Here is a 13,716-nt window from a genome sequence, read left to right on the forward strand (position 1 = left end):
CTTTGTTGCTTGTGGTGTATGTTAATCATTTAGATGAAAATATGGGAGATATGATTGGGGAATTTGCAGGAAATATAAATTTGCTGTGTAGTTAATAGTCAAAACAATGGCTTACTCTCTGATTCTATTAGTGCTTTGGTTGCAAGAATAGAATGTGCAAGTAGAATTCAGTCTGGGGAGGTGAGAGTTTTTGCAAACAAAGCAAGAGAAGATGGGGCAGCAAAATGCAGGGAATGCAGACAATGGAAATGTGGGGCTGGTTTAAGCAACATTTATTGCATGCCCTTTATAGGTATATCCCTGTTAGACAGGGAGGAAGTGATATGGTAAAGGAACCATGGTTTACTCCAGAAATTGCATCTCTTAAACAGAAGAAGGAGGCTTATGTGTTGATAAGTTCAGATGAGGCAATGGAGAGTTACAGATCAGCAAGGAAGTATTTAAAGAGAGAGTTAAGAAGAGCAAAGAGAGGACATGAGCATTCTTTAGCAAATAGAATAAAGGAGAACCTTAAAGCTTTATGTGAGGAATAAAAGGATGGCTAGGATAGGAATAGGGCCAGTCAAAGACAGAAGTGGGAAGTTGAGTGTGGACCCTGTGGAGATCAGAGAGGTGTTAAATGAACATTTCTCTTCGGTTTTCACTCAGAAAAAGGAGAGTATTGTAGAGGAAATGATGTACGAGATATTAGACTAGAAAGGATAGAGGTTAGTTACGAACAGGTATTATCAATTCTAGGAGGAGTGAAAGTAGACAAGTCCCCTGGGCCTGATGGTATTTATCCGAGGATTCTCTGGGAAGCTAGAGAGGAGATAGCAGAGCCTTTGACTTCGATATTTGAGTCGTCCTTGTCTACAGGTTTAGTACCAGAGGCCTGGAAGATTGCAAATGTGCCCTTGTTCAAGAAGGGCAGTAGAGATGACCCAGGTAATTATAGACCAGTGAGCCTTACTTTTGTTGTAGGAAAGGTTTTGGAAAGGATTATACGAGATAAGATTTATAATCATCTAGCAAGCAACAATTTGATTTCGATGGTGAACATGGTTTCGTCAAGGGCAGGTTGTGTCTCACAAACCTCAGAGTTTTTTGAGAAGGTGACCAAGCATGTAGATGAGGGTAGGGCAGTTGACATGTTATAGACAATAGACAGTAGTTGCAGGAGTAGGCCATTCTGCCCTTCGAGCCTGCACCACCATTCGATATGATCATGGCTGATCATCCTTAATCAGTATCCTGTTCCTGCCTTATCTCCATAACCCTTGATTCCACAATCCTTGAGAGCTCTATTGAACTATTTCTTAAATGAATCCGGAGACTGGACCTCCACTGCCCTCTGGGGCAGAGCATTCAATGCAGCCACCACACTCTGGGTGAAGAAGTTTCTCCTCATCTCTGTCCAAAATGGTCTATCCTATATTTTTAAGCTGTGTCCTCTGGTTTGGTACTCACCCATCAGCAGAAACATGTTTCCTGCCTCCAGAGTGTCCAATCTTTTCATAATCTAATATGTCTCAATCAGATCCCTTCTCAGTCTTCTAAACTCAAGGGTATACAAGCACAGTCGCTCAAGTCTTTCAGTGTAAGGTAGTCCCGCCAATCCAGGAATTGACCTCGTGAACCTACGTTGCACTCCCTCAATAGCCAGAATGTCTTTCCTCAAATTGGGAGACCAGAACTGCATACAGTACTCCAGGTGTGGTCTCACCAGGGCCCTGTACAGCTACAGAAGAACCTCTTTGCTTCTATACTCAATCCCTCTTGTTATGAAGGCCAGCATACTATTAATCTTCTTCACTACCTGCTGTACCTGCATGCTTACCTTCATTGACTGGTGTCCAAGAACACCCAGATCTCTTTGTACTGTCCCTTTACCTAAATTGAAACCATTTAGGTAGTAATCTGCCTTCCTGTTCTTGCCACCAAAGTGGATAACCATACATTTATCCACATTAAACTGCATCTGCCATGCATCTGACCACTCACCTAACCTGTCCAGGTCACCGTGTAATCTCCTAACATCCTCCTCACATTTCACCCTGCCACCCAGCTTAGTATCATCAGCAAATTTGCTAATTTTATTACTAATACCATCTTCTATATCATTAACATATATTGTAAAAAGCTGCGGTCCTAGTACTGATCCTTGCGGTATCCCACTGGTCACTGCCTGCCATTCCGAAATGGAGCAGTTTATCACTACTTTTGTTTCCTATCAGCAAACCAACTTTCAATCCAAGTTAGTACTTTGCCCTCAATACCATGCGCCCTAATTTTGCTCACTATACATGGACTTCAGTTAAACCTTTGATAAGGTTCCACATGGTAGGCTGTTGGAGAAAATGCAGAGGCATGGAATTGAGGGTGATTTAGTAGTTTGGATTAGAAACTGGCTTTCTGAAAGAAGGTAGCGTGTGGTGGTGATTGGAAAATATTCAGCCTGGAGTCCGGTTACTAGTAGTGTGCCATAAGGATCTGTTTTGGGACCACTACTGTTTGTCATTTTCATAAATGACTTAGACGAAGGCATAGGTGGATGGATTAGTAAATTTGCAGACGATTCTAAAGTTGGTGGAGTAGTGGACAGTTTGGAAGAATGTTACAGGTTGCAGGAGGACTTAGATAAACTGCAGAATTGGACTGAGAGGTGGCAAATGGAGTTCAATGCAGCTAGATGTGAGGTAATGCACTTTGGGAAGAATAACAGGAAGGCAGCGTACTGGGCCAATGGAAAGATTCTTGGTAGTGTGGATGTGCAGAGGGATCTTGGAGTTCCTGTACATAGATCCCTGAAAGTTGCCACCCAGGTTGATAGTGCTATTAAGAAGCCATATGGTGTGTTAGGTTTCATTAGTAGAGGGAGTGAGTTCCGGAGCCGCAATATCATGCTACAACGATACAAAGCGCTAGTGTGGCCACACTTGGAATATTGTGTACAATTCTGGTCACCATATTTCGGGAAGGATGGGGAAGCGTTGGAAAAGGTGCAGAGGAGATTTACCAGGATGTTGCCTGGTCTGGAGGGAATGTCTTATGAGGAAAGGCTGAGAGACTTGGGTCTGTTCTCATTGGCAAGAAGAAGGCGAAGAGGGGATTTGATAGAGACATACAAGATGATCAGAGGATTAGATAGGGTGGACAGTGAAAGTCTTTTCCCAAAGATGATGACGTCAGCTTGTACAAGGGGGCATAACAACAAATTGAGGGGTGATAGATTTAAGACAGACATCAGAGGCTGTTCTTCACACAGAGAGAGAGGTAAAGGAGTGGAATGCCTGACATAATGTAGTCAACTCAGCCACATGAGGGAGATTTAAACAATCCTTAGGCACATGGATGATTTTGGGATAGTGTAGGGGGACAAGCTGAGAATATTTCACAGGTTGGCGCAACATCGAGGGCTGAAGGGCCTGTTCTGTGCTGTATTGTTCTATGTTCTATGCAATAGAATGAAGTAGTATTGTCAGGGCTAAAGGAAGTGAAAGACCTTGGAGTGTATGTTCTCAAGTTTCTGAAAGTGACAGGACAGGTTGATAAGGTAGTGAAGAAGCCATGTGGGATGTTTCCCTTCATTCAGTGAGGTATTTTAAAAAAATATGCAGGAAAGTAAATCTGGAACTATATGGACAGAGAAGAAGCATTTCTTTTATTGGAGAGGTCAGTTACAAAGGGGCATAGATTTAAGGTGTTTGGAAGAAGGATTAAAGTGGACATGAGATAAAACCTTTAGCCTAGAGGGTGTGAATTTCTGGAATTTGTCTTTTGGTCATTTTCCTCGTTATTAGACTGTATCTATGCCATGTATTCTGGAATATCCACATAAATGTCTGCCACTGTTTTTCTCTTGATCTATCATTTAACCTAATTCAGCTAACTCTTCTTTCGTGGAAGAAATATTTTTTAAAAAGTAGCCTTGGACTCACTGTCCCTCAAATTGGAAGCAACTGCAATCATATTATTAGATTAGTTTTTTTTAAGATTAGGTTAGATTACTTAGTGTGGAAACAGGCCCTTCGGCCCAACAAGTCCACACCGACCCTCCGAAGAGTAACCCACCCAGAACCATTCCCCTACATTTACCTCTTCACCTAACACTACGGGCAATTTAGCATGGCCAATTCACCTAACTTGCACATTTTTGGACTGTGGGAGGAAAACGGAGCACCTGGAGGAAACCCATGCAGACACGAGGAGAATGTGCAAACACCACACAGATAGTTGCCTGAGGCAGGAATTGAACCCAGGACTCTGGCATTATGAGGCAGCAGTGCTAACTACTGTGCCACCCATTATGATTACTGCTGCTGAGGGCTGCCTTCATTGTGATACTGATTAATCTGATCTTGTTACACAATGCCAGGTCTCGTATGTTCTGCTCTCTTGTCAGTTCCACAAAATGCTGTTCTGGAAGCTATCCCAGTAATATTTTCTGAACTCCTCCCTTAGGCTATCTTTACCCCACTGATTGATCCAGTCCATATGTAGATTAAAATCTTCCATTACTCCTCTATGTTCTACCCAACCATGTGGAGCCTGTACACCAACTTCCACAATTGACTTCTTGCCACCTTCATTTCTCATCTCTACGCACAATGTTTCTCTGTCCTGTTTTCCTGACCTTGGGTCATCCCTGTTTATTGTGCTAATACTTTCAATACTATCACGAACAGTGCCATACCGCCTCCATTTTCTAGTTTTTAAGAGTTCTTTTTTGGGATGCAGGTATTGCTGGCAAGGCCAGTATTTTCTGCATGCAAAGGCATTGCGGAGGACAGTTAAGAGTCAACCACATTGCAGTGGGTCTTGAGTCACATGCAACCCAGAGTAGATAATGATAAACAGACTTTCTTCCCTAAAGGACATCGGTGAACCAGGTGGGCATTTACATCAATAATTGTTATACACTAGCGCTTAATTGCAGATTTATTAAATACATGTAATATTTAATAAATATCTGCCATTGTGAAAATTGACCCCTGTCCTTAGACCATTAGCCTAGATTATAAATTAATTGGTATTGCCGTCACCTTCCATTAATATTCCTGTCCTTCATTAATTTGTTGTACCTTTTCAAAATTCAGGTCCCAATTCATGTCACCCACCATTATGCCTTTGCAATAGCAACCAGATTGTATGTACTTATTTCTGTTTGCATTCTCAGATCATCAATTTTGTTTTTTTTTAATTGATAGATGCATTCAAATACAGAACCTTTAATTTTCTTTCATCCTTATGTAAATGCTAATCTCCCTTTTCAGTCATAGTCTGTTCATAATTTCTCATGTTGATACAGTCCTATTTGATCGTAACTCTTTTTTGATAATCTATTATCTTCCCAAATGTTGTCCCTTGCCCCCACTATTAAGTTTCCAATCTAATCTTTGCTTATTATACCAATACTATATATTATGTTTTAATATATTTCTAAAAACCTTTCCGCTCACATTAATACAGAATATGAAAATGCAGGCACAAAATCAGAAATTGCTGGAAAAACTCAACTGCATCTGTGGAGTGAAAGCAGAGTTAATGTTTTTGGTTCAGTGACCTTCAGAGCTGAACACATTGTGAAGATGGGTCACTGGACCTGAAACGTTAACTCCTTTCTTTTCACAGGTGGGCACCAGACCTGCTGAGTTCTTCTGGCAATTTCTGATTTTATTTCTGACTTCCAGCATCCACACTTCTTTGATTTTTATGAAAATGCAGACTGCTGCACATTGAAATAAATGTCAGTCTCTCATTGATTATTCTAATTAAAAAGATCTGATTAGAAAATCAATGTACCATTGACAATGCAAAATTGGACTTGAAATATTAACTCTGCTTTCCACAGATGCTGCCAGACCTGAGTTTTCTAGCAATTTCTGATTCATCCACAGTTCTTTTGTTTTATGAAAATGCAGTGAAAATTAGTAATTCAAGCAAATGTACACATTGCGGCAAAACAAGCCCAATATATCTACTTTAGGAAGTGCTTTTGTTTCATTTTGCTTTGTATTGGCATCACTCCTTTTCTGTACCCTCATCTGCATAGTGGTCTCCATTGTTATTGAATATCAGGTGGTTAAAGAGAGTGACTAGAATTACATTTGGTTCAATTGATTTCTTTTAGCGTTTATGCTCCTGACTGGAGTTTTCCCATCATATTTCATTAACCATTTAGCATAACCTTCTGTTCTTTTCCCTTTTATTTTACCTAGCTTCCCCCAAAGACATTAAATTCTTTGCCACTGTATAAGGAACATTTCACACATACTTGTAAGGAAGATATATTTTAGTAAAGGTACTTTTCAGGTACAATGCAAATCTATACACTGGTATACTCATGAGAGGATGTTACATTTGTTGTATTTTTCCATATTCTTAGGAGTGTTGTTGTACCTGTAAAGAAACCACCTCCAGGCAGTCTGGCCGTCAATACAGTCGGTGGTATCGGTTCTACGAGTAGTCTCGTCACTGGCAGTACAACCAACGTAATCTCTCCTGCAACAGCCACACCAAAAAGTATGATAAATACCACAGGTACAGTCAACAAAAATCTGGTTATAAAGGCTGAAGTGCTTGTTGAGAGAAATGTTTCCCTCTTTACTGTAAAACGTTATGAAAATGTTTCAGTATGAATTTCAGCAAAAAAAATTTTCTACATATAACATGTATTGATATGGCAACGATAGCAAGCACAGATATGTTCTTCTTGTTGGTCCACACTTCTCCAAATGTTGTCGATAATTTGTTGTATAAAATGCTAATTTTAATCAATCATGGTGTATAGCCACAGTCTGATTTTTCCCAATTGCAATTTCATTACTCTTTAAGTTGAAACTCTCAGGCAGTCCTGAGGTTTATTCTTGTACAAATAAATATGCTTTCATCTTACTCAGAGGTACTCAAGAATAGTGAATATTGCCAATTGATTTTCCTCTCTCTCACCACAAAGGAGGTTATAAAGGTAGATATTCATGGTGGTGGTGAGACGCCGTGGAGGAATGAAAATTGTAGCCAAAACACAATTCGCAGTTGTGGAACCAGTTCTGTGGGTTTACAATTTTCACAGTGCTACGTAAAAGGACAGGCTGGTTCTGGTTCTGCGCCTTCTAACCTAACCAGCTCCCCTACGGGAATAGTCATGTCCAAGTCCTCTGCAATTTCTATTGAGTCAGGCCATCTTTTAAAGAACGTGTATTTCATTGTAACTCAAGAGATATCATGAACCATAGTTTGAGTGAGGCAGTCTATTGAAAGGTAAGTTTAGAAGGTCTTACCTTTACCCTCTGCCCATCCACGCACTTCCCACTATCTGCCATACCCTACATTCTAAGCAATGCTTCTTCGTTTGTCCCTTGTTTTTCCTGTGTTGCACACTAATGAATGTCTGGTACTCAACCAAACATTGTCATACATGTGTGGTCCCATGGTAATTTACATAAGATAGATGTTTCAGATTTTTGCCTTTTTGAGACTTAACCACTGACTGAAACAGGACGTGTTCTGCACAGACCATGTCGTACAGACATGGCTGGACACACTGAATGCAGTCGTGATAGTTTGTTTTGCCAGAGCTTCTGGAACAAGGGGTTATCATCTCAAAATGCAGTCACTTGGGACTGAGTTGAGAATTCTTTTCACTCAGGAGTTGGTGAACCTGTGAAATTCTTTACCACAGAAGGCTGTGGTCACTGAGTATATTTCAGAAATAAATAGATTTCTCAAAGTGTCAGGAGTCTGGATCAGTCATGGTCATGTTAAAGGGTGAGGTAGAGTTGATGGACTATAAGACGTTATCCTACATCCATTTTCTAAATAGTGTTTGAATGGGCATGGTTCAACGATCCATGGCCATACGAGGTGATGCATAACTTGGCATTGAGTGTATGAAGCACCATGGGAGGGAGAGGGGCAGTGTTGAGAGGTAATGGGGCTTGGCGTGGCGGTTATGAATGGCTATGGGAAAATAGATGAAGGGCACTGGGATGGTTGGGTGGATATTGTTTGGGACGGTGGGAGTGCTTGCGGAGTACGGTTGGTGTTGGACATGAGTGTCAGAGAACCTTACTGTTTGCATAAATTGTTAAATACCCTGCTTCCATATCCTCAAGTCCCTAATGGCTGCATTTGAACTCTTGCTGAGGGTGAAGCGCATGTTTTTTACGTTCAGCCCTCTCCGAAACTCTGAAAATTGCACTTGTTAAAAACATGGTTTTTGAGACAGATGTACAAAACTGTGTATTTTCTTTACTTCTGCAAGAATAAAAATTCAGCCTATGATCATCCATTCCGTAGATCGAGAAATTAACCTACATTCATTGTTATGATGTTGCTTGGTAATGCTTCATTTTCTGTTCTTCTAATGTTAAAATATATTTCCAATCATTTATTTCCAGAAATAAGGTGATACAACAAGAATATCTCAAAAAAACATTCAGACCTAGGTTTTAATAGTGTTTGCTCATAAAGTAACCAGTTGACTTGCTTATTATTTATGTTCAGATTTAAACCAATTCGACTCACTTGAATTTATATGATGCCTTAAATATCCTTAGGCTCTCCCATGGTGTTTCACAGTAAATGAATTACTTCTGATATGTGGTTAATGTCATATATCATTGACATATAGCTAACACAACTAGCAATAAGATAAAAGACTCGCAGATCCATTTTTTAAAGTATGCCAATTAAGGAATAAGTACTCATCAGCATACTAAGAGAACCTCTTCATTCCTCTTCAATTAGTTTCGTTTCCAAAAGTCCTTTTACATTTATCTAACAGCAGTAATAACATATGAATTAGGAGCAGGGGTAGGCCTCTCTGTTTAATATTCCTTCCATTTAATGTCTCATCCAAAGATGTAAGCGTTAGTGTAGATCCATGTACTGTACTCCTGGAGTAGAGCTTCAAATACAAACTTTTGAGACAAAGGCAAGAATATTACCACTGCATTCAAACATTTAGTCTCTGGTGCATTTGAGTCTATATGAACTGCAACTGAATCATTGTATTTATAGATTTAGGAAGAGGCAAACCTTTGTAAAGATAAAGTAAAAAGTAACATGTACCTGGGATGGCAATGCACCGGATTTGTACTGCATACTGTTCAAAGCAAGTATTCTTACTCCACTTTGTTTCATTGCAAGATCTAGCTGTGAACTGCACAAATGCTGCAAGTTTAGCATTGGTCTGAAGTGGAAATCATTTTGCACTGTAATTAACTTGGAATTTCAAAATCCCTGAAATGCATTTATTTTCAGTTGAATGACCCCATCTTCATCTGAACTGTGCAAAAATTTAGGAATCAACTGCAAAGGTACTATTTCCTAATCTATGATCGTTTTCCTGAACTCTTAGAGCAATTTCATCAATATTTGCTATCACCAAGACTAGTACAAATACAGTTCAATAAATCTGCCACCTCCTTATTTTCCTTGAGTAATTCTCCAAACTCACTTACTATTGGCCCAATGCTCATTAATTCTCTTTAATTTTAATCTTTCATTGGATATGAACATTACTACATTGGCTAGCATTTGTTGTTCATCTCTACTTGACATGAACTTGCTAAGCCATTTTTGAGAGCAGTTCAGAGTCTAAGTCACATGTAGACCAAGGTAAGGACAGCAGACTTGATTCCCTAAAAGACATTATTGAACCAGCTGGGATTTTATGGCATTTAATAATGGTTTCATCACTCCAGATTTTTATTGAATTCAAATTCCACTCTTTGCCATAGTGGAGTTTGAACCCAGGTCCTGAGAACATTACCTGGATCTCTAGATTAATAGTTCAGTGATAATAACACTATGCAGCCTCCTCTTTTTATATATCTATAAAAACTCTTACTGTCCATTTTTATGTTTCTTTCTGGCTTTCTCTAATATTCTAATGCTTTCCTCCTTGTGATTCTTTCAGTCGGTCTTTTCAGTATTCTGTCAAATTTTCTGATCTGCCACTCACCTTTGGGTAATAATTTGTATTTTCACTCACTTTATTATTTAACCACAGAGCGTGGTCTTGGTGGAATGTATCTATTCTGTGCATTCCAAAATATTCTATTAAATGTCTGCCACAGCATCTCTATTGACCTGTCCTTAAACCTGCAGTTCTGATGAAGACGAATCGGACTCGAAACACTAACTTAGTTTTCTTTCCACAGATGCTGCCAGACCTGCTAAATCTTTCCAGAAATTTCTGTTTTTGTTCCTTAACCTAATTTACCAGTTCACTTGCTCTAATTCTGATTTTATGTCCTCATTATTGCCCTTGTTTAAGTTTACAGTACGAGTCTTGAGTTCAATCTTATCATGGCCACTGCTGCGTAGGGTTCCCTTCACAGTGTGCTCATTCATTGATCTTACCTTGTTGAATAATGCCAAGAACATGCTGTTATAAGAATCTATCTTAAAAACAATCTTTTAAACTCTTTAATCCCTGACTACTTTTGCTACTGATTTTTTTTTCCTGTCTTTAGGTAGATTAATATCTCCTATCATTAATTGAAAGTAGAAAAGACAGCCAGTCTAATGAGATCTTTGAGACGCTGTGGCTGGATAATCTGCTTTAGTGATATGAATTAAAGATAGATATTGGCCAGAACTCTTAGAAAGTCATCCTTTCGGCAATTTTGACTTGTACCATGGGTCTTGTTTATGAACTTAAAAGAGTGTATGTGGTAAATATTTCTTCTAAAAGACAATTTGTTTGAATGCACAGTGTGAGCATTGCATTGGGGTATCAGTTCAGAGTTTATGCTAAAATCTCTGAAATGTGACTAGGTCCACAACCTTTTGTCTCTAAAGTGCGAATCCAATTAAGTGTGCTATTGCTAATCCTGAAGTTCTAGAGAAATTAATAAAATCAATAATCACAAAAAATATTTCTAAGTAATTTATGTATTAAATTTGAAGTATAAACTATTATGAACCAATTTAATAGAGAGCTTTTACATGTTAGAAATTGGCATTGTGGTCATACATGTAACTTGTAGGATATGTCCTAATTTTCTGCATATCAAAATGCCATCATTGAAATAATATACAGGTAGAAGATCCTTTATCTGAACATCCAAAAACTGAAAAGCTCCGAAATCCGAAGGTTTTTTTGTGAAGTTTCTTTTCTCATTAACAAGGTTGTTTGGAGAGGAAACAATGAGAAACATTCAGATGCAACATGAGGGGGAATGGCCAAGCACTGACAGGCCGAGCGTTTCTCTGTGAACACCCCAAGTCGACACCTACTCGATGTGTGTCACTCAGATGTGACATAGGGATGGTGGCCATGCACGGACAGGCCTGGGGTTTCTCTGTGAACGCCCCCAAGTCGACACCCACTCGATGTGTGTCACTCAGATGTGACTTGAGGGGGGAGCGTGGCCAAGCACGTTCTCAGTTAGAAGTCTGCTTCTCTGGTAAGATTTTTAAAAATTTCACCATTAAACTGTCACATTCTGAAATCTGAAAAATTCCGAACTCCAAAAGACAGCTGGCCCCGAGCATTTTGGATAAAGGATCTTCTACCTGTAGCTATTTTCACTACATCCAATTTAAGTATAATTTTTATATTAAACTAGTAAGGTTGCATGTCTTTTTATTGACATTATGCAATGCACAAATTCCGTCACTTTCCAGTTTACCTTTTGTACTGCTTTTGCACAGGTGCTGCAGAGGCTGCTTCCACTTCGTCCTCTTCCTCCTCTTCCAGTTTTGTGAATGGTGCAACCAGCAAAAATCTTCCTGCAGTTCAAACAGTTGCTCCAATGCCAGAGGATTCCGCTGAGAATATGAGGTTAATTCAGTCGTCTTTTCTATCCTCTCTCATTTCATTCTTTTCTGAAGCAAGCTTATATGGTATTAAATTAAAACTAATTGAAAAGTGTCTTTGGGTTGTGTAGGTAAAAGCATAGTCAGTCATCATGTAGGAACATCGAGGTGACGATGATCACGATGTCATAGACTTTGATTCCTGTTTGACAAGGAGAAATATGAATCTGTGATTAATTCTTAAGAATTAAATAAAGGTAACTGAGGGTATGTAGGCATAACTGGCCAAGGAGTACTGGGAAATTAGGTTAAAAGGTAGGTTAGGAGAGTTATGGAGGCATACTTTTATGAGGATATTTAATAATTGTCAGGAATAGTTTAGCCCAGTGAGAAACAAAAGCTCTTTTTGAGAAGGATGCATTGTCCCTGGCTGCAAAGATTAACATTCGGTCTGAAAATTAGGTGGGCTTTAGGAAAAGAAGAAAAAAAGAAAAGAGCAGAATATGTAAGAAAGCTAACTAGTAATACTTTAAACATTACGAAGAGTTTATGCAGATATTTGAATGTAAAATGAATGACTAAAGCTACTATTAGTCTGTTAGAGAGTTCTGAGGAACTAGTAATGGAAAACAAAGAAATGTCAGAGGTTTTGAACAGATATATATGTTATTTTCATGGTAAAAGTTTTGAAAAGCTACTCAAAGCTAATTAAAAATCAAGAGGTGAGAGTACTATTAACACCACCAGGGAACAGGTGCTAAGAAAGCTATTGGCCATAAAATCTGTCAGGACCTTAGGACTGATGACCTGTATGCTTGGGTCTTGAAAGACATGGCTGCACAGATAGACATGTTAGTTCTAATCTTTCAACATTCCTTCATTACTGGAGTGATCCAGCAGATTAGAAAATAGCAAATGTAACTTACTTATTTGAGAAAGAAGAAAGGCAGAAAACAGATAACTGTGGCTCGTTATCCTAGCATCTGTTGTAGGAAAAGTGATAAAGGTAGTAAAACCCTATTTGGAGGCAATATCTTTTGAGGAGAGGTTGAGTACATTGGTCCTGCATTCATGTAAATTTGGAAGAATATGTGACCACCTTATTAAAAAGTATAAGATCCTTCGGGGACTTGATAGAGGAGGTGTGAAAAAGTTTACTTTCCTTTGTGGGAGAGCCTAGGACCAAAACGTGTTATCTTAGAATAAGGAATGACACATTTAAGATAGAAATGAGCAGGAATTCCTTCTCCAACAGGGTATTGATTCTGCAAAATTCTTTACTGCCCAAAGGGCTTTTGAGGCTTAATCATAAAGTACATCTAATGCTGAGAAAGATGGATTTTTTTAAATCAGTAAGGGAATCAAGGGCAATGGGGAAAAGGCAAGAAAGTGGAATTGAGGATTATCAGATCAACCATGATCTCATTGAATGGTGGAGCAGACTCGGTGGGTTGAATGGCCTACTTCACCAACTACGTCTTGTGGGAGGAAGAAATTGTAGAAGCATTTGTTTTAAAAATCATGATTTAATCAGTTAGAGCCAATATATTAGAGATCAGGGTCCAATTTATTAGAGATTTTCAAAGGGGAGGAGTCATGGTGGATTGAGAAGATTGAGTAGATGTAGTGTACTTGGATTTTCAAAAGGCATTTGATAAGGTGTCACATCAAAGGTTGCTGCACACAAGAAGTGCACACAGTTTACAGAATAGCAGGTTAGATGGATTTAAAAAAACAGAAAGCAGATTGTATTGATAAATGAGTAATTTTGGTTGGTAAGTTGTAACTAGTGAAGTGCCACAGAGATCTGTACTGAGTGCTCGACTGTTTACAAGCTGCATCAATGATTTGGATGAAGAGACTACGTGTGATTACTAAATTTGTCAGTGACGTCCAGATAGTTAGGAAAATATAATTGTCTGGATGATATTGAGCATCTATAAAGGGCTGTAGACAGGTTAAGTG

The 13,716-nt window shown here is 38.9% G+C and overlaps 1 protein-coding gene across 2 annotated transcripts in view; it reads left to right on the top strand.

Annotated features, from left to right (window-relative positions):
* nbeaa (neurobeachin a) overlaps positions 1 to 13,716 on the top strand; it is an 861,601-nt gene that overhangs the window by 330,213 nt on the left and 517,672 nt on the right. Inside the window, exons 31-32 of one of the 2 annotated variants that reach the window (XM_060826144.1) lie at positions 6,368 to 6,522; positions 11,647 to 11,776. In XM_060826144.1, the coding sequence (XP_060682127.1) occupies positions 6,368 to 6,522; positions 11,647 to 11,776 (285 nt within the window). The remainder of the gene's footprint in view (positions 1 to 6,367; positions 6,523 to 11,646; positions 11,777 to 13,716) is intronic. The other variant, XM_060826143.1, reaches the window with a different exon arrangement.

This window comes from Hemiscyllium ocellatum, chromosome 6 (assembly GCF_020745735.1).
Source record: "Hemiscyllium ocellatum isolate sHemOce1 chromosome 6, sHemOce1.pat.X.cur, whole genome shotgun sequence".
NCBI classification, from domain to species: Eukaryota; Metazoa; Chordata; class Chondrichthyes; order Orectolobiformes; family Hemiscylliidae; genus Hemiscyllium; species Hemiscyllium ocellatum.